This window comes from Eriocheir sinensis, chromosome 34 (genome assembly GCF_024679095.1).
Source record: "Eriocheir sinensis breed Jianghai 21 chromosome 34, ASM2467909v1, whole genome shotgun sequence".
Taxonomy (NCBI): domain Eukaryota; kingdom Metazoa; phylum Arthropoda; class Malacostraca; order Decapoda; family Varunidae; genus Eriocheir; species Eriocheir sinensis.
Window position 1 is genome coordinate 16,019,920 of NC_066542.1, and position 18,769 is coordinate 16,038,688.

An 18,769-nucleotide genomic window follows, 5' to 3' on the forward strand; every position below is an offset into this window, starting at 1 on the left:
TGTGGTTGTAGTTGTTGTTGTTGTTGTTGTTGTTGTTGTTGTTGTGAGGAGGCAGATGAATTGTGCTTTATTTTTTTCTTTAGTTTTCTCTTTCCTCAAGTTTTTTTCTGTTTCATTTCCTTCCTTCTTGTTTTTTCGTGTGTTTTATTTCTTCCCTTTCTTTTTTTTCTTTTTCTTCCTGTTCTCTGTTCTTCTTCCTCTTCTTTTTTTTATTTCCTCATTTTCTTTTCTTATTCTTTTAGCATGAGTCATATTCTTCTACTTCCACTGTTATCTTTTATCTGTTTTCATCTGTCTGTTTGTTTGTCTGTCCAGCTTCCTTCTGTCTCTCTGTCTACCCACCTGTCTGTTAAACCTGTCCTTCCACTAACATCATTCATTCAAGCGAATCCGTGAGAAAGTCAGTTCGTGCAGCAGTTAGTCAGCCAGTTAGTCAGTCAATCAGTCAAGTAATCCATTTATCCAAGCTTTATTCAGCCATTTATTGATTTGGATGGGGAGAGAATGTCGTCAGTCAATTCAGTGAAGTCAGTCAATTCCATCAATTCAGTCAATTCAGTGAAGTCAGTCAGTTCAGTAATAAGGTCATTCAGGCAATCAAGTCAGTATTTCAGTCATTTGTGGTCAAGTCAGTCTGATTAGTAGAGTCAGTCAATTCAGTCATTCAGTTAAATCAGTCAGTTCAGCTAAATCAGTCAAGTCAGTCAATTTAGTCTACTCGGTTAAATCAGACAGTTCAGTTAAATCAGTAAAGTACATCACATTAGCCAAGTCAGTCAATTTAGTCTACTCGGTTAAATCAGACAGTTCAGTTAAATCAGTTATGTACATCACATTAGCCAAGTCAGTCAAGTCAGCCACGTCAGTTAATCAGTCAATCGGAAAGAATGAAGAGGTCCTCAGTGTTCAGCGACTCACAACATAATGACTCCGATAATTGTTCTTCCTCCTCCTCTTCCTCTTCTTTATCTTCCTATTGTGTCACCTTCCTTTGTCTTCTTCTCCTGCTTATTCATTTGTTTGTTTGTTTGTTTGTTTGTTTGTTTGTCTTCCTCTGGGGACGATACTTCTTGCAATTCTCTGCTATTCCCATCATCTGCAATGTAAGTTATTAATTGTAGTAGTAGTAGTAGTTGTAGTAGTAGTAGTAGTAGTAGTAGTAGTAGTAGTAGTAGTAGTAGTAGTAGTAGTAGTAGTAGTAGTAGTAGTAGTAGTAGTATTATTATTATTAGTAGTAGTAGTAGTAGTAGTAGTAGTAGTAGTAGTAGTAGTAGTAGCAGTAGTAGTAATAGTAGTAGTAGTAGTAGTAGTAGTAGTAGTAGTAGTAGTAGTAGTAGTACAATATCTCCGCCAGTCAGTCCTAACACATTCAAAGAGTACTTAACGTTAACATTCTTTCAGAGCTATTATTTCAAGCTCCATAATTCAATTTCTACTTTAATATTCAATGATAATATTTACTCTTCATTCAATAGCATTTGCCCGTTAAGCGATTTTTTCCCACCTAGTGTTTGTTCCCTTCCTCATCTATCAACAGAGAAAAGCTACGAGTGAACGGCTAACAGCCCAAAAGGTGGATGGCTTTATTTCCCGTGGGGGCAGCCAGGTAGGTCTCGGGCCCTTGTTTGACTAAGGAATGTTGACATAATCCAGACGGCCTGTCGCCTCGCTCTCAGTCCTTATCTCCGATCCCAGCCCCTTAGTGTCAGCCTGTGCCTCGCTGCGCGTGAACGCCTCACCTGGATTCCTTCTCTCTACTCCTTGCCCTCCTCCTCCTCGGTGAAGAGGTAGGTGCTCCAGTAGGCCATGTTGAAGAAGGCGAACACGATGGGGAAGGTGATGCGGGAGATCACGTCGATCCGCTTGCTGCGCGTCGGGAACTTGGACAGCCACGTGCGGCAGCAGTTCTGACGCGGCGCCGCCAGGTGGATCTCACACGGCCGCCCCTTGTCGCCGCCCATGCCGCCGTTGTGGCGCGACACCAGGGGCTTCTGAGGAGGCAAGAAAGGGGGAGGGATCAGTGGCGCTCTGGAGCTCTATGAACTCATGAAACATTCAAGGGAGAGAAAAGTGTCACCACTCTCAGCCACACACTGGGAGTAGCAATGGATCACTTGGGGCCTTCACACACCCACACACCCGCACACATACACACACATACCCCCCCCCCCCCCAGCCACACACACACCTGCACACATATACACGTACAAACAAACAGCTAATGAGGCGAAACAGCAGTCATAAGGCTCAAGGCAGCTGAACAGTCAGTACTCAGCACCTGACGGAGTAGCATCAGGGAGGGAGGTAAAACAGGAAGGAGCGGTGAGCAGAAAGACCATTAGGCAAGTCCCACAGAGAACCTCACTTGTTAAAGGGCAACATACATAACACACAGGGAGCTTGAAACACGGGAAGCCATGCGTGGGTAGTCAACGCATCCAGGCAGATAAGAGAGCGGTGGAAGTGCCGTGCCAGGGAAAGAGAGAGATGCAAAAGAATGATGCTGGATAAAGTGCTCGGATATGGCAAGCTCAGAGAGGACGGATTGGGATCGCGGCGAGACGGAGAAGGGACGGGAGGGTCGACCAGTCACGACCCTCGCAAACAGAGCAGCCGCGGGGGTCGAGCGAGCGAGCGAACGAGAGAGAGAGAGAGAGAGAGAGAGAGAGAGAGAGAGAGAGAGAGAGAGAGAGAGAGAGAGAGAGAGAGAGAGAGAGAGAGAGAGAGAGAGAGAGAGAAGGGGGGGGGGGCAGCTATCGGGTCGAGACGGAAATTCTTTACAAACGTCAAAAACATAAAAGATTTGATTTTCGCTCACTTTTTGCGACGCGTCTTTCCCGGGAGTGGAAAACCGACCTTGTTATGAGGCAGGGTGGGAGGCAAGGGGAGGAATGGGCGGATGGCGAGGAAGGGAGAAGGGGGGTGGAGGGCAGGGTGGTGGGGAAGGAAGGGAGGTTTAAGAGGACGGGAGAGCAAAGTCAAAGGGAGGCTGTAGAGAAGAGCAATCGTGAAAGGGAGGTGGTGGAGGAGGATGAGAAAGGGAGGATGTTAAGGAGGGAAGGCTGAAGAGGAAGGGAAGGTAGTGGGAAAGGTTGTAAGGGCAACAAGGAATGGAGGCTGGTCAGTAAGAGATAAACAAATGGAAAACAAAAACAAAAACGCGGAGTGAGGAATGGCGCAGTGAACATGAAGCTGACGGATGAAAGAGGGGGAAGAAAAAGAGGAGGAGGAGCGTCATCGGGGAAGCTTTGGCAATGCTAATATCAACAGGTGGATCGGCCAGGTTTAATTGCTGTGGCGTGTGTCCGCCACTTCACCTGCGACTCACGGATGCGTGCGTGCGTGCGTGCGAGCCTTTATCGCCTGTCAACACACACACGCACACACACACACACACACACACAACTCACCCACCTATCAGTCTCTCTTCCCATTTCCCTTCCACCCCTTCCTCTCCTCCCGTCCCTTCCCCCGCTTCCTCCCTCCCTTCCTTGCCAAGCACCCGCCATGAGCCCAACTTTGACAACTAAGGGAGGGAAAAGAGCGATCAATAAACAAATTTCCTCCCCGTTCTCCGAAAACTTAGAAAGCCTTGCTGCTGAAAGATCGCGGCGGGAAACGAGAATGGTGATGCAGGGGAAGGGAGGAGAGGATGATGATGAAGGGAAGTAAGAGGAGAGGACCAGAAAAGTGGTGAGAGTGGAGAAAGAAGTGCTAGTTGGGTTATGGTGTGGAGGAGAAACAGAGGGAGAAAAGGAAGAGATAGAATTTGGCGGCTGAAGGATATATAGCAGGAAGGAAGTATTAGAAACAGAGAAATGGGGGGAGGAAAACTTAAGATGAAGAAAGAGCAAAAGGAAGGAAAGAAAAAGGGAATGAGGGACTGGAGGAAGGAAAACAGTAAAGTGAGGAGAAGGAGAAAGGAATATGAAGGAATGAGGAGGAACGGAAAAAGGCAAAGGAGCAAGGAGATGAATATAGAAGCCTTAAGATAAAAAAAACACCGTCACTGAGATAGCACACCTAGGATAAAGAATCAAGCATCAGCACTAGGCATAACAGCAGGAGCATCAGGAGCAACATGAAACACATCAGCATCACTAAGAATAGCACGAAACATGCTGACTCATACACTGCCTCAGCACTACGCAGCATCAAGCAAGGTAACATCAAAATCATCATTAACATCAACAGCACCGCTAGTAGCAATGCAAGGGGAGACTAAAGCACTACGACAGAGGGGCAAACGTCAGCGTCAGCATCAGGCAGGGCAGCATCACAAGCATCCTAAGCATAATCATCATCAGCATCACCAGCCTCCTGCGGCACCCACCATGCCGAAGGTGTGGCCGTCCTCGCCGGCCTCCTGCAGCGCCGCCTCCAGCGCCGCCGCGTGCTCCCGCTCCCACTGCAACTTCTGCTCCTTCAGCTTCTCCTTGAGCTTCTCGCGGTGCTTGTCGGAGCGAGACGCGTAGTTGACGAGCGCGAACTCCAGCAGCGCGCCGAACACGAAGGTGAGGCACACGCCCGTCCACACGTCGATGGCCTGCACGGCGCCGACGGGGACGACGAAAGTGGCGACGATGACGGCGACGACGACGACGATCATGACGATTACGATGATCAAAACAAAGAGGAGGGCCACCAAAACCATGGCCATGACGACGACGACGGCGATTAGGATGACGATGACGATGAAGGCGGAGAGACACCATGATGACCCAGGCGATGACGAAGACGATGACAGACGATGATAGTCACCATCACCAACAGCCACGACGATGATGAAGATGAGGACAATGGCCGCCACAGCGAAGACCAGCACCACCACCACAGGCAAGGAGAGGGGAAGAAAGAAAAACAAAACATTTCAGTATCACATGCAGAGAAAAATCCTGACACACACACACACACACACACACACACACACACACACACACACACACACACACAGGAGGATGCAGGGTCAGGTTCGGTTCACTTTTCCTCTTCTCTCGAAACACGAATGAAGTCGAGTAAAATTGAAGAGGAAGGAATCCGTTTAGCATATATATTTTTTTCTTCCTTTCTCCAAAAAGTCGAAGGTCTCTCTCTCTCTCTCTCTCTCTCTCTCTCTCTCTCTCTCTCTCTCTCTCTCTCTCTCTCTCTCTCTCAGAAACACACATAAATACCTTCGTAAAATATATACTTGAGAACACAAGCATCACAGGCCAAAACACAGGGGGGGAGGGAGAGGGTGTACTGGAGAGAGAGAGAGAGAGAGAAGGGGGCGGGGGATGAAGAGGGGGGGGCGGAAAGTGTTGTCTCTCTTAAGCTAACATGAAAAGGCTGGTGTCTGCGGAGGAGGGGGAGGAGGAGGGGGAGGGGGATGGGAAACTAACACCCATTTTCCGTGTTGGGGGGAGGGGATGTGAGAGCCTAGGGGGTGGGGAGTGCACATACGTAGCTGAGGAGGGAGGGAGGGAGGGGAGGGGGTGAGAGAGAGAGGGAGGACAGTGGGAGGGGTGGAGGGAGGGGGAGTTAAGCAAGGGGGAGCAACATTCTATTATCTGAACGAAGTGAATTAAACTTTTGAAAGAGAAGCTGTATGATGCCAAGCCTGCTAAAAGCTTAGCTAGAGATTGACCCCCCCCCTCGCCCCCCCCCCTCGCCCCCTCTCCATGTTCCACCCTCTGCTTCCTCACTCTCTCCTCCGCACATTGAGAAGCCGGGGGGGAGAAGGGAAGAAGAGGGTGTGGCAGGGGGGGGGGCGGGGGGGGAGGGGGGCGAGGCAGGGAGAAGGATTGGGAGGGTTGGGAAAGCGGGGTTGACGTGAAGGGGAAGACATGAGGCCTCAAAGCGTTCTATGCATACACATTCATGGTAAACTCTCTCTCTCTCTCTCTCTCTCTCTCTCTCTCTCTCTCTCTCTCTCTCTCTCATAGTTGCATAAGTGCTACAATATTCTATCAACACCAAACAGGAAATTGTTCTAAATTGTTACAGCGGCTGGTAATTAACAGCACTTTCTGTCTACATACACACGCTACTACAATGTCTATCAACACACGCTACAGTATCCAGCTAACAGCACGTTAGCAATGGCGGCTGGTAAGACAGCTCTGGTTAGTCACACTTACTATATACAAATCTGTAGAGTCAGTAAACTGTACGCTGGTAGGAGTGGCTGCGCAGCCTGTGTACTGGAATCCGTGGCAACGCTGACCTAGACAGCTGATGTTGATGACACAGACCTACCAAGAGACACCAAGACACACACACACACACACATACACACACACACACACACACACGCACACACACGGAAGCGAGAGTGCGGGAGGCAACCCGGCCACGCCCCTCCCCGCCCACCCCTGCCCCGCCGCGCCTCGCCGCCGCCCAGCAGATGAGGCGGGGCGGGGCAGAGAGTGGGCGGGGCGGGAGGACATGCAGGCAGCGGCGTTAGTGTGGGCGAGGGCGGGCGGGCGGGCGTGGCGTGGCGTGGGCGAGGGCGTGCTGGCCCCACGGGATGCAGGACACACCGAGACACTCGCGGATTGACCTTGGTGTAGGACACCGGTGGCAGAGTATTGTTTATACTGGAGGTCTGCGTGGACATCGTCAGGAGGGTGGTGACCCCCAGCGAGACCCTTGCCGGCACGGCGTTCTGGTCCAGCCAGAAGGACACCCACGACACGATCACCAGCATGCAGCAGGGGATGTAGTACTGGATCAGGTAGTACGAGAACTCGCGCTTGAAGACCAGGTCAACCCGCAGACAACTGTATTCACCTGTACCGACAGTTACAAGGGGTTACTAGTGGTGCCCCGGGGGCGGACACGCTACCTTGGTGTAGGACACGGGCGGCAGCGACTGGTTGATGGAGGACGTCTGGGTGGACATGGTAAGCAAGGTGGTGACGCCGAGGGCCACGCGGGCGGGCACGGCGTTCTGGTCCAGCCAGAAGGACACCCACGACACGATCACCAGCATGCAGCACGGGATGTAGTACTGGATCAGGTAGTACGAGAACTCGCGCTTGAAGATCAGCGCCACCAGCAGGCACGAGTATTCACCTGTGACGGAGACCCATTACTGGAGAGCCTCCACCTGCGGGGAGGCGAGGAGGGGGAGCAGGAGGAAGAGGGGGGAGGAGGAGGACGTGGAGGAGAAGGACGAGGAGGAGGAGGAGGAGGAGGCACTAGTATTCATCTATGACGGAGACCCATTACTGGAGAGCCTCCACCTGCGGGGAGGCGAGGAGGAGCAGGAGGAAGAGGGGAGCAGGACGACGTGGAGGAGGAGGACGAGGAGGAGGAGGAGGAGGAGGCACTAGTATTCATCTATGACGGAGACCCATTACTGGAGAGCCTCCACCTGCGGGGAGGCGAGGAGGAAGAGGAGGAGGAAGAGGAGGAGGAGGAGGAGGAGGAGGAGGAGGAGGAGGAGGAAGAGGAGGAGGAGGAGCAGGAGGAGGAGGAGGAGGAGGAGGAGGGGGGGAGTTGAAGGAGGGGGAGGAGGAGGAGGAGGAGGGGGGGAGTTGAAGGAGGAGGAGGAGGAGGAGGAGGAGGAGGGGGGAATCTAAGGAGGAAGAAGAGGAGTAGTAGGAGAAGAAAACCTGGAAACATGGAAAGACAGACAACAGAAAGTCTATTGGCTCATTACGAGGTTGCCTGCTCTAGAACCATGATCTGCCTGATAGTCACTTTGTGCCATCAAAGCACTTCGGTGCTTATGTTCATTTTACTCCTGTTGTCACGAAGAAGCGGTCGACGCGATTTTTAAGGACAACGTTGATGGTGTCTGCAATTACTACTTCATTAGGGAGGTTGTTTCAATGGCGTATGACTCAGTTGGAGAGGAAACTCCTACCAGTGTCTATTGCATCGGTTCCTTTGAATGGGAAGACCGTTGTTTTCAGTTCTTGAGTTGTTTTATAGCTAAAAAAAAAAATGGTCTATGGTACTGAAGTTCTTTCGGTACTTGAAGACCTGGATCATATCCAGCGAAAACAAGTTGAGTCGCTTGAGTCGTTCTTCATACGGCAGGGCCCTCAAGAGTGGAATCATCTTTGTAGCGCGTCGCCGAATTCTCTCTAATGATTCAATGTCCTTTCTGTAGCTTCTGACTCTTGGTCATCCTCTCTTAGCCGTTTCGGTGAAACTTTCTCTGTTGCGCTAGACATATCGAAAGCCTTCGATAGAGTCTGGCACAAGTCTTTGCTTTCTAAACTGCCCTCTTTCGGATTCTATTCCTCTCTCTGTTCCTTTATCTCCAGTTTCCTTTCCGGCCGTTCTATCTCTGCGGTGGTAGACGGTCACTGTTCTTCCCCTAAACCTATCAACAGTGGTGTTCCACAGGGCTCTGTCCTATCACCCACTCTCTTCCTGTTATTCATCAATGATCTTCTTTCCATAATAAACTGTCCTGTCCACTCATACGCCGACGACTCCACCCTGCATTATTCAACTTCTTTCAATAGAAGACCCTCTCAACAGGAAGTACACGACTCCAGACTGGAGGCTGCTGAACGCTTAACCTCAGACCTTGCCATCATTTCCGATTGGGGCAGAAGGAACCTTGTGTCCTTCAATGCCTCAAAAACTCAATTTCTCCACCTATCAACTCGACACAATCTTCCAAATACCTATCCCCTATTCTTCGACAACACTCAGCTATCACCATCTTCAACACTAAACATCCTCGGTCTATCCTTTACTCAAAATCTCAACTGGAAACTTCACATCTCCTCTCTCGCTAAATCAGCTTCCTCGAGGTTGGGCGTTCTGTATCGTCTCCGCCAGTTCTTCTCCCCCGCGCAGTTGCTATCCATATACAGGGGCCTTGTCCGCCCTCGTATGGAGTATGCATCTCACGTGTGGGGGGGCTCCACTCACACAGCTCTTTTGGACAGAGTGGAGTCTAAGGCTCTTCGTCTTATCAGCTCTCCTCCTACTGATAGTCTACTACCTCTTAAATTCCGTCGCGATGTTGCCTCTCTTTCTATCTTTTATCGATATTTCCACGCTGACTGCTCTTCTGAACTTGCTAACTGCATGCCTCCCCCCCTCCCGCGGCCCCGCTGCACACGACTTTCTACTCATGCTCATCCCTATACTGTCGAAACCCCTTATGCAAGAGTTAACCAGCATCTTCACTCTTTCATCCCTCACGCTGGTAAACTCTGGAACAATCTTCCTTCATCTGTATTTCCTCCTGCCTACGACTTGAACTCTTTCAAGAGAAGGGTATCAGGACACCTCTCCTCCCGAAATTGACCTCTCTTTCGGCCACCTCTTCTGATTCTTTTTTAGGAGCAGCGAGTAGCGGGCTTTTTTTATTATTGTTTCCTTTTTTTGTGCCCTAAAGCTCCCTCCTTTGTTGTAAAAAAAAGAAAAAAAATAGAGGACCATGCAGAAATGTATTGCATACGCAAGGTGAGGTCTTACCATTGAATTATATAAGGATAGTATTGCTTCCGCCGTCTTACACTCGATGTTATCCGCTATAAACCCGAGCATAGTTTTTTTTTTTTTTTTGTGTGTGTGTGCTGCATGTAGCGCCGGTAGGCTTTCTTGAGGGGCCTTATGGACGGCCTCAGCCCGTTAGTGGCGCAGGCTAATCTTATTTATAGTGGCTGCCGTGATGTATGACTTGCTTGGCCCATGCTTCCCCCCCCCCAGTGCTCCTCATGCTTTGTTATATGCTTTTTTACAGTGCCCTGCGTGTTTCAGATCACTGCTGGTGGTGATTCCAAGATCTGATTCCTTCTGCACGACCTGCAGAGGCTTCCCACGCATGTTGTATGTATGATTACTATTTCTGGAACCAAAGTGCATGACTTTGCATTTGTCTACGTTGAATGATATCTGCCACTTCTCAGACCATTGGATGATCTCATCAAAGCCCTTTTGGATGACTTCGCAGTCGGCCGTCGTGAGAGCCGTTCCACCCACCTTGGTATCGTCAGCAAACGTTGATAAGGAAGATTTCAGTCACGTTTCAAAGTCATTGATGTATAAGATAGAGAGAATGGATCCCATGGAGTACTCCACTAGTGACTGGAAGCCACTCATAAGCCTGACCGCTAGGTAATACTTGCTGTTGTCTGTTGGAGAGCCAATCTCTTATCCACGCAGTCAGATTGCTTCCTATACCCGCTGACTTTAGCTTTTTAAGGAGTCGCTCGTGTGGTACCTGGCCAAAGGCTTTTTGGAAGTCAAGATATATAGAATCGCTTGGAATGTGATTATCCCAGTTTTCATATATATATATATATATATATATATATATATATATATATATATATATATATATATATATATATATATATATATATACCTTGGAAGAAGTCCACTAAAATCGTTAAGAAGGAACGCTTATTTCGGAAACCGTGCTGAGTGCCAGAAACTATATTATTTTCCCGTAGAAAACTGAAAATTGTCTCTAATAATCTTCTCGAGGATTTTGCCTGCCACTATTGTCAAACTTATAGGTCTGCAGTTCTTATTTCCTTTTCTTTTATAAATCGGCGTTACGTTTTCCATTTCACAGTCTTCGGAGACTTTGTTCAGTTGTAGCGACCAATTAAATATACTTGTGAGGGACTGCAGTATTTTCTGTTTGAGTTCTTTCAACAACCGTGGGGATAAATTGTTAGGTCCCGTCGACTTGTTCATGTCGAGCTTGTCCAAGTACTTTTTCACATCTTGGTTTGATATTGTGTCAATTTCCAGGGGCGTGATCCGTCTCGGAGGAGGAATGGGGCTCTCGAGTATACTTTCTATGTCATCGATCGTGGATACGGATGCAAAATTACTGTTGAGGATTCTGGATATGTGTTTACTGTCCTGGGTTAATTATCCGGTCTCGTCTGTCAGTGGGCCAATATTAGTTTTAGCTTTCTGTTTTGTTCCGGTATACGCAAAATGCTTTTTTGGACTGGTCTTGACTTCGCGCGCTATTCGTTTCTCGTAGTTGCGTTTATTAGTCCGAATGGGGGTGAGGCAAATTTTGGTATTGTACACGGGATCGTCCGTGTCATTTCCTTTCATGTTGTTATATATATATATATATATATATATATATATATATATATATATATATATATATATATATATATATATATATATATATATATTTAAGTTTATTGTCATTTGATCTCTGAGGTCATCCACGGTGGATTTACGGCACCGTTCAATCGCCTGAATTTCATAGGAACTGCTGACGTTGAGGCTGACGTTGATATGGTCCCAAATATCAGGGGGTTACAGTTCACGGGCTATGTTGAAGTTACACTTTTGGTAATCGAGTTGCGATGACGGATTTTTGATGAGTTTGTGTTGAACAATGACGTTAAAGCGGATTACGTGGTGATCGAAACCATTTAGATTTTCTCTTACCTCCCAGTCGCGGAGAAGTTGGAAAAGGAGAAGAAGGAGGAGGAGGAGTAGGATGAGGGGGAGCACGAGGAGGAGGAGGAGGAGGAGGAGGATGTTAAAGGAGGAAGAAGAGGAGGAGGAGACCAGTGGCTTACTGGTGGAGGGAACAAAAGAGAAGTGGAGATAAAAGATGCTGTAATGGGAGAGAATACCTGGCGATTAACACGAGGGAGGAAAAAGGTGAAATTAATGCTAATACGAAAACGAAGTGGAGGAGTAGGAGTAGGAGTAGGAGGAGGGGGAGGAGGAGGAGGAGGAGGCTGCGGAAGAGAGAAAGAAGAAGTAAACGAAGCAGGAGAAAGAGGAGGAAAGATATGTTTCAAAGAGAGAGAAAAAGAGCGAGATAAATAGTGAGATATTTTTTGCTTGACAACAATTAGAAACACATAAATGTCACAAGATTTTATCCATGTAACACTCATCACACAAACAAATGCATCATCAATAATTATAATCTGCAAAAGAAAAAAGAAAAAGAGGAATTTAGTAGAGCATATAAAACCATATAAACAAATAATAATAATGGTTAGAATAGACAAATAAATCACCTAAATCAGAACAATATGTATTCATAATCATCATCGCTATCATCATCATTATCATGTTCATCAGATTTTATTACTCCACTTAGACCTATCCCAGTTTTCATTATTTTTTTTTTTTGTGTATATGTATGTGTATGGGTATGTGTATGTGTGTGTGTGTGTGTGTGCGTGTGTGTGTGTGTATGTAAGAGACGGCCGCCTGCTATCACACAATCCTATCAAACGCATTCGAACACACGTGCGCGGAAGATGCAAAAAAAAAAAAAAAATCAGACCCATCAATCTTCAGGGCCGAGACATAAACTTGTTGTTGTCATGGATTCTGGCATCCGATTAGTCCGAGTCACTTGTATGCTCTCTCTCTCTCTCTCTCTCTCTCTCTCTCTCTCTCTCTCTCTCTCTCTCTCTCTCTCTCTCTCTCTCTCTGTTTTTTTTATATATTGTTTTAAGTTTTTGTGCAGTCTGTCCGTCTGTATGTCTGTCTATCTTTCTGTCTGTTTGTGTGTTTGCCTGTCTGTTTGTCTGTCTGTTGATCTGAAGCAGCGTGTGAAAAAAACATACGTAAAAACGTTTGAAAAAACAAACATAAAACAAAAACAAAGAAAACATACAAAAAAACATACTAAATAACAATAAAACACAGAAAACATGTGAGAAAAAAACACATAAAAACATAGAACACAAAATATACAGACCCCAAAACAACAAAAAATACAATAGAAAATGATTTTCCATTTTATAGACTTAAGTAAAAGAAGAATAAAATCACCAATTTTCTGGATGTTTATCTCACTACGACGCTTTTTCTCTCTCTCGTTTTAATCCTTTTTCGTGTTATTATTGCATTGTTTCCTCATATTCCGTTGAAAGATTAATATGTACTGAGTGTGTGTTTCAAAATGAAAGTGAGGTTCGTTTAGTTTCAAGGTGAGACTTTAACTGATGACCAAGTCTTCTCAGTAACCGCTAACTATTATTAGAGTGACAAATAGATAGACAGATAGATAGATAGATAGAGAGAGAGAGAGAGAGAGAGAGAGAGAGAGAGAGAGAGAGAGAGAGAGAGAGAGAGAGAGAGAGAGAGAGAGAGAACACCAAACAATAAACAGAACAACACAACACACATAAGTAACACTGCTGAGGGGTCGCCGCTGTTACTGAAAAGGAATTAAATCTCTCAATGAAAGATAATTATCATCAATATTATCATCATTATTATTATTGCTATTGTTATTAATATTATTATTTTCGTCTTTTTTATTATTATTGTAATTATCATTATTATCATCAAACACTTACTTTTAATTCCATGCATGAATAAGAGGAATTTTGACGTTATCTTACCTTATAATACCACTGCAACTATAGCTACTACTACTACTACTACTACTACCACAGCAACACCAATTACTACTACTACTACTACTACTACTACTACTACTGCTGTTGCTGCTACTACTACTACCATTTCTGCAGATACAACCACAATTATTGCCCTCAAGTCTTCATGTTTGTAAGAGGGGTTTTAAGAACATCTAAATACAAATAAGATTTTTTATATGTGGGAAAGTTAACGACGAATGAAATCACGAATAACACCTTATATTAACACAACTATTTAGGGAGAGAGAGAGAGAGAGAGAGAGAGAGAGAGAGAGAGAGAGAGAGAGAGAGAGAGAGAGAGAGAGAGAGAGAGAGAGAGAGAGAGAGAGAGAGAGAGAGAGAGAGAGAGAGAGAGAGAATCATTAAAAAGCATTAACTTGTCCATCGCAAAACTTATTAATATAGTTACACACACACACACACACACACACACATACACACACACATAAAAAAGGACAAGAAAAAAAACACAAGCGTGAAAATATAATGAATTATAAAAAAAAATGTAAAGCAAAGACAATCACAACCAAATTGGGACTGACACATTAATGGACTAGAAGAGAAACTAACTACAAAAATGGATAAACTAAATCCAGAAAAAGAAGAAAATCAAGAAAAAATCATTAACTACAACCCGAAGAAAAAACAGAGAAGAACAATGCGAAAAGAAAGAACCAGAAAGAAAGGGGAAAAAAACGAAAAAAAAAGCAAAAAAGAAAGACTGACGAAGACGAGATTCATCTGGCAAACCAATCACTTCTGGTAAGAAAGATATATATATATATATATATATATATATATATATATATATATATATATATATATATATATATATATATATAGAGAGAGAGACGACACCCGAACAGTGATGGAGTGGATGAAATGAGCGAAGGAAGGGGAAGAAGAGGAGGAGGAGGAGGAGGAGGAGGAGGAGGAGAAGGAAACATGGAAACATTGAAACATGGAAATGCAGGCAACAGAGAGAGCCTATTGGCTCATAACGAGGTTGCCCGCTTTGGTGAATTAATCTGATCGACATCCACTTGGGGCCTGGGGAGCAGATGAAAGCACCTCGGTATTCAGTTTACTCCTGACGCAACGAAATGACGGTCGATTCTATATTTGAAGGAGTTGATGGTATTCGCATTTACTACTTCTGAGGGAAGATTTTTCCAGTGGCGGATGACTCGGTTTGGAAAGAAACTCCTTGCAATGTCTGTGTTACATTGACTCGACTGAATAGGTAAACCGTTATTTTTAATTCTTGAGTTGGTTTGCAGTTCAAAGAATTTGGAGAAATCGACGTTATTGAACTTTTCAGGTATATGAAGTCTTGAATCTAATCCCCTCGTAGGCGTCTTTTCTCCAGTGTAAAGAGACTGAGTCGCTTGAGTCGTTCCTCGTACGGTTGAGCTCTTAAGATTGTAATAATTTTCTTGGCGCGTCGTTGAATCCTCTCCAGTAAATCAATGTCCTTTCTGTAATTAGGAGACCAAAACTGTACTGCATACTCGAGGTGCGGTCTTACCATGGAATTATACAAGGGTATCATCACGTCTGGCTTTTTACACTCGAAGTTCCTCGCTATGAACCCGAGCATAGTGTTGGCTTTGTTATATGCTTTTTTACAGTAATTCGCGTGTTTCAGGTCACTACTGATAGTGACCCCAAGATCCCTTTCCTCATGCATTGCCTGCAGAGGTTTCACTTTCATGATGTATGTGTGGTTACTATTTCTGGACCCAGTGTGCATGACTGTGCATTTGTCAACATTAACATCTGCCATTTTTCCGACCATTCGATAATGTGATTGAGGTCTTTCTGAATGATTTCGCAGTCGGTCTTTGTGAGGAAGATTAGGAGGAGGAGAAGGGGGATGGGGTGGAGGAGGAGGAGGAGGAGGAGGAGGAGGAGAAAGAGGATTAGGAGGAGGAAAAAGGGGATGGGGTAGAGGAGGAGGAGGAGGAGGAGGAGGAGGAGGAACAGTCTGTCTCCTCCACAACGATGTTATTTTTCAGAAACGCAGGAAAGGAGAAAATTGGAAAAGGGAGAAACAGAAAGAGTCAGGCACAGAAAAGAATATAAGAGGAAAGGAAGGGAAAGGAAAGGAGAGGAAAAATGGATGAGAAGAAAAGGGAGGCATAACAAAAAGAGGAATGGTAAGAATAGAAAAGGAAAGGAAAAGATAGGAAAGGAAAGAAAAGGAAACAATGGCAAGACAAGGAAAGGAAAGGAAAAGAAAAGAAACATGAAGAATAGAGTGCACGGAACTACAAAAAAATGAAAAGGAAAATAGTTTGGCGAGGCGGTGGCTGAGTGGTCAGCGTGCTGGCGCGGCGTTCAAGAAGACGCAGGTTCGCGTCCCGCCCGTCGCGACAAACAAGCTGGCAATTTTTCAGTTATAGCCGAATGGCCTAATGGGGGCATCACACTGGGCTATTTTTCCTCCGACATTCTCCCTCCAACCTCCGATTTCAGGCAGTACCGCCGACACCTCCTGGCAGACACGTTTGTTTACGTTGATCTCCAGCTCCAGCAACAATGGCCGACCTCTTCAGGGCGACGGGCTTCTATTCGAGAAGAACTGTCGCCGCAGCACTGTTACATTTTCACTGGAATGAACTTAAAGCCAAGAAAAAGAGGCGTGTGTGGAGGCGGCAGTGGTTGGCAAGGAGAGAACAGTTTGGGAGTGCCAGCAGACATGTTAGGGTAGGGTAGGTTAGGTTAGGTTAGGTTAGGTTCATGGTCTCAGCCACTGATGTGAACAGGTTTTTCCAGAGTCCTTTCAGTTTATATTTTTCAATCTGCGGATCCCACAGGGTTGGGTGATCCCTCACTGCTTCTATGAGGCTCGTCTCTGCTTCTCTTGTCCAAATAACTGTGGTCCCTTGGCTGGCCAACACTGCTCTTTCACGGTGTTGGTGTTTGTTTATGTTAAGAGGTCAACCGACAACTTAAGTTGTTCCATTATAAAGTTTTGTTTTTGTTTCTTTTTTCCTTATTCATAATCCTTATTCTATTGCAAGTTATGCAAGAAATAAAATCACTATGGCAAACTATTATGTTTTCTCAACAATTTACAAAGAAGGTCATTAATTTTTTGACTCCGGGGGGCAGTATGAGACAAGCAGGATGGCGCCACTATAAACACTTGCCTTAGCCACAACGGGTTGGGGCCGACCACCAGGCCCCACCAAGAAAGCCTACTGGCGTCTTAGGTCAAGCGTAGAAAAATAATAATAAAAAACGAGATAAAAGAGAAAAGGAGAGAGAGAGAGAGAGAGAGAGAGAGAGAGAGAGAGAGAGAGAGAGAGAGAGAGAGAGAGAGAGAGAGAGAGAGAGAGAGAGAGAGAGAGAGAGAGAGAGAGAGAGAGAGAGAGAGAGAGAGAGAGAGAGAGAGAGACACGCTGCTCATTCTGATGAAAAATTTGTTCATCCGGAAATTATACACCCAGAGAGAGAGAGAGAGAGAGAGAGAGAGAGAAACAATAGAGGAATAGCGAGAAATGAGGAGGAAGGAAATAGAGAAAGGAGGGAGAGAAAGAATAAATGAAAACAAGAAGGGTGGAGAAGAAGGAAAATCTATAGAGAGAAAGATAAAAAGAAAACGGAAAGAGGAAGAGACGAATGATGAACTGACCTTTATCACCGGTGGATGGATGATAAAACGAACCGACGGATGACTGATGGGAAAGTGAAAGAAAGGAATAGTGGAAAACGGTAGAGATGGATGATGATGACGACTGGATGCGTGTTAGTAAACGTATGAAGGGATAAATCACATGGACACAAATTGGTCAAGTAAACAATACAGAGAGAAAGACAGAGAAACACACACACACACACACACACACACACACACACACACACACACACACACGCACACACACAGGTACACACACAGGTACCCCTACACACCTGTATTCACAGGTGCACACACACACAACACACAGGTAGACACATAAACAGGTACCCCTACACACCTGTATTGGTCTTGCTGTTGCAGTAGTCGGTGATGAACTTCTCGAGGGTGAAGCGCGGCAGGTGGAGGTTCTTGGTCACCTGCACGGGCTCCACATCCTTCCACAAAAACACCAGGTCCTCCGTGGTCCACCCGTCTGCGGCAGGCGGGGCGACGGGGCGAAGGAAGGTGCGAACAACGTGAAAGGGGGAGAGAGAAAGAGGAGTTTAGAAACGAGGAATGGTGTGGAGCGAGCGAGGTAACAGAGAGAGAGTGAAAAAAAAGATGTAAAAGGACGAGGAACGGTGTAGACTGTAGAGCAAGATAACAGGGAGAATGGGGGTGGAGCTTATGAATGAGAAACGGTGTGAAGCAATGAAATAGAGGGATAAAAAAGTGGAGTGAGGTGGAAGAGGGAGAGAGGGAGGGGAATTATAAGGAAGATATGGCGGGGAAGGGGAAGAGTGGAGTGAAGCAAATTGGAGGAGGGAGAAAGAGGAACTGAAATGATAAGGAAGACATACTGGGGCAAGAGGAGAAATAGAGCAAGGTTGAAAGGGAGAGGTGGAATTATAGAGGAGGCGGAGAGAGGGCGAGGCGGCAGAGAGAGAGAAAAGTTAGATCATGAGGGACACATTTCAGTGCGAGAAGAAAACTGATGTGGAGCAAAGTGGAAGGGAAAAAAGAAAGGAGAAAGGGAGAAAGAAGGAGGTGGAAACATTAGGAAGACATAATGGTGGAGGGACGAGACGACAGAGAGAGGAGTGAATTCAGAAGGAAGACATTTTAGTGCGAGGAGAGAAACACAGTGGAGCAAAGTGGAAGGGAGAAAAAGGAGGTGGAGAGAGAGGAAGCTACTCACAGGAGGCCATGAGGAGCTGACACTGCTGACGGTCCAGAGGGAACAGCTTGAGGTCCATGGGGCAGGAGAGCGTGAGGGAGATCCTGAAGGAGGCGACGACGTGTTAGGAATACAGACTGACGCAGATTTAGGATTTACATAGATTTGAATACATTTACATAGAGTGGAGAAGACCTAACTCAATGTACATCTCCCATCTTACCCTTCCTTCCCTTCCCCACTCTCTCTAACCTTACTTTCTTCTCTTTTTATCACTTCTACAGTTTTCTAACGCATATTTAAGACTTACATAGCTCTGAAGATGTTTACATAGAATAGCAGACTTCACCCATAGTACATCTCCCCTCCTTCCTTTCCCCTTTTCCATTATCCCTTCTTATACCTTCCTTTCTTCTCTTTCGATCTCGTATACAGTATCTGATTTACATAGATTTAAAAACATTTACATAGAAGAGTACACCTAACCCACAGTACATCTCCCTTCTCCCTTCTCCCTCCGTTTTATTTGTTCCTATTATTCTTATTTATTTTCTACAGTTTTCTTCATTGCTTCATCATTTTCTTTCATTGCCTATCTTTCTTTCCTCTCTCTCCCTT

General features: G+C 45.8%; 1 protein-coding gene across 1 annotated transcript; it reads right to left on the minus strand.

Annotated features, from left to right (window-relative positions):
* Positions 1 to 200: 200 nt before the first annotated feature.
* On the minus strand, positions 201 to 18,267 carry LOC127007154 (glutamate-gated chloride channel-like). Its single transcript, XM_050877842.1, has 6 exons — positions 18,173 to 18,267; positions 17,333 to 17,467; positions 6,827 to 7,056; positions 4,334 to 4,546; positions 1,740 to 1,991; positions 201 to 1,096 (listed from the first exon to the last, which is right to left on the minus strand). The coding sequence occupies exons 1-5, from the start codon at positions 18,228 to 18,230 to the stop codon at positions 1,755 to 1,757; spliced, it is 873 nt and encodes a 290-aa protein (XP_050733799.1). The 5' UTR covers positions 18,231 to 18,267; the 3' UTR covers positions 201 to 1,096; positions 1,740 to 1,754.
* Between the last annotated feature and the right edge of the window lie 502 nt (positions 18,268 to 18,769).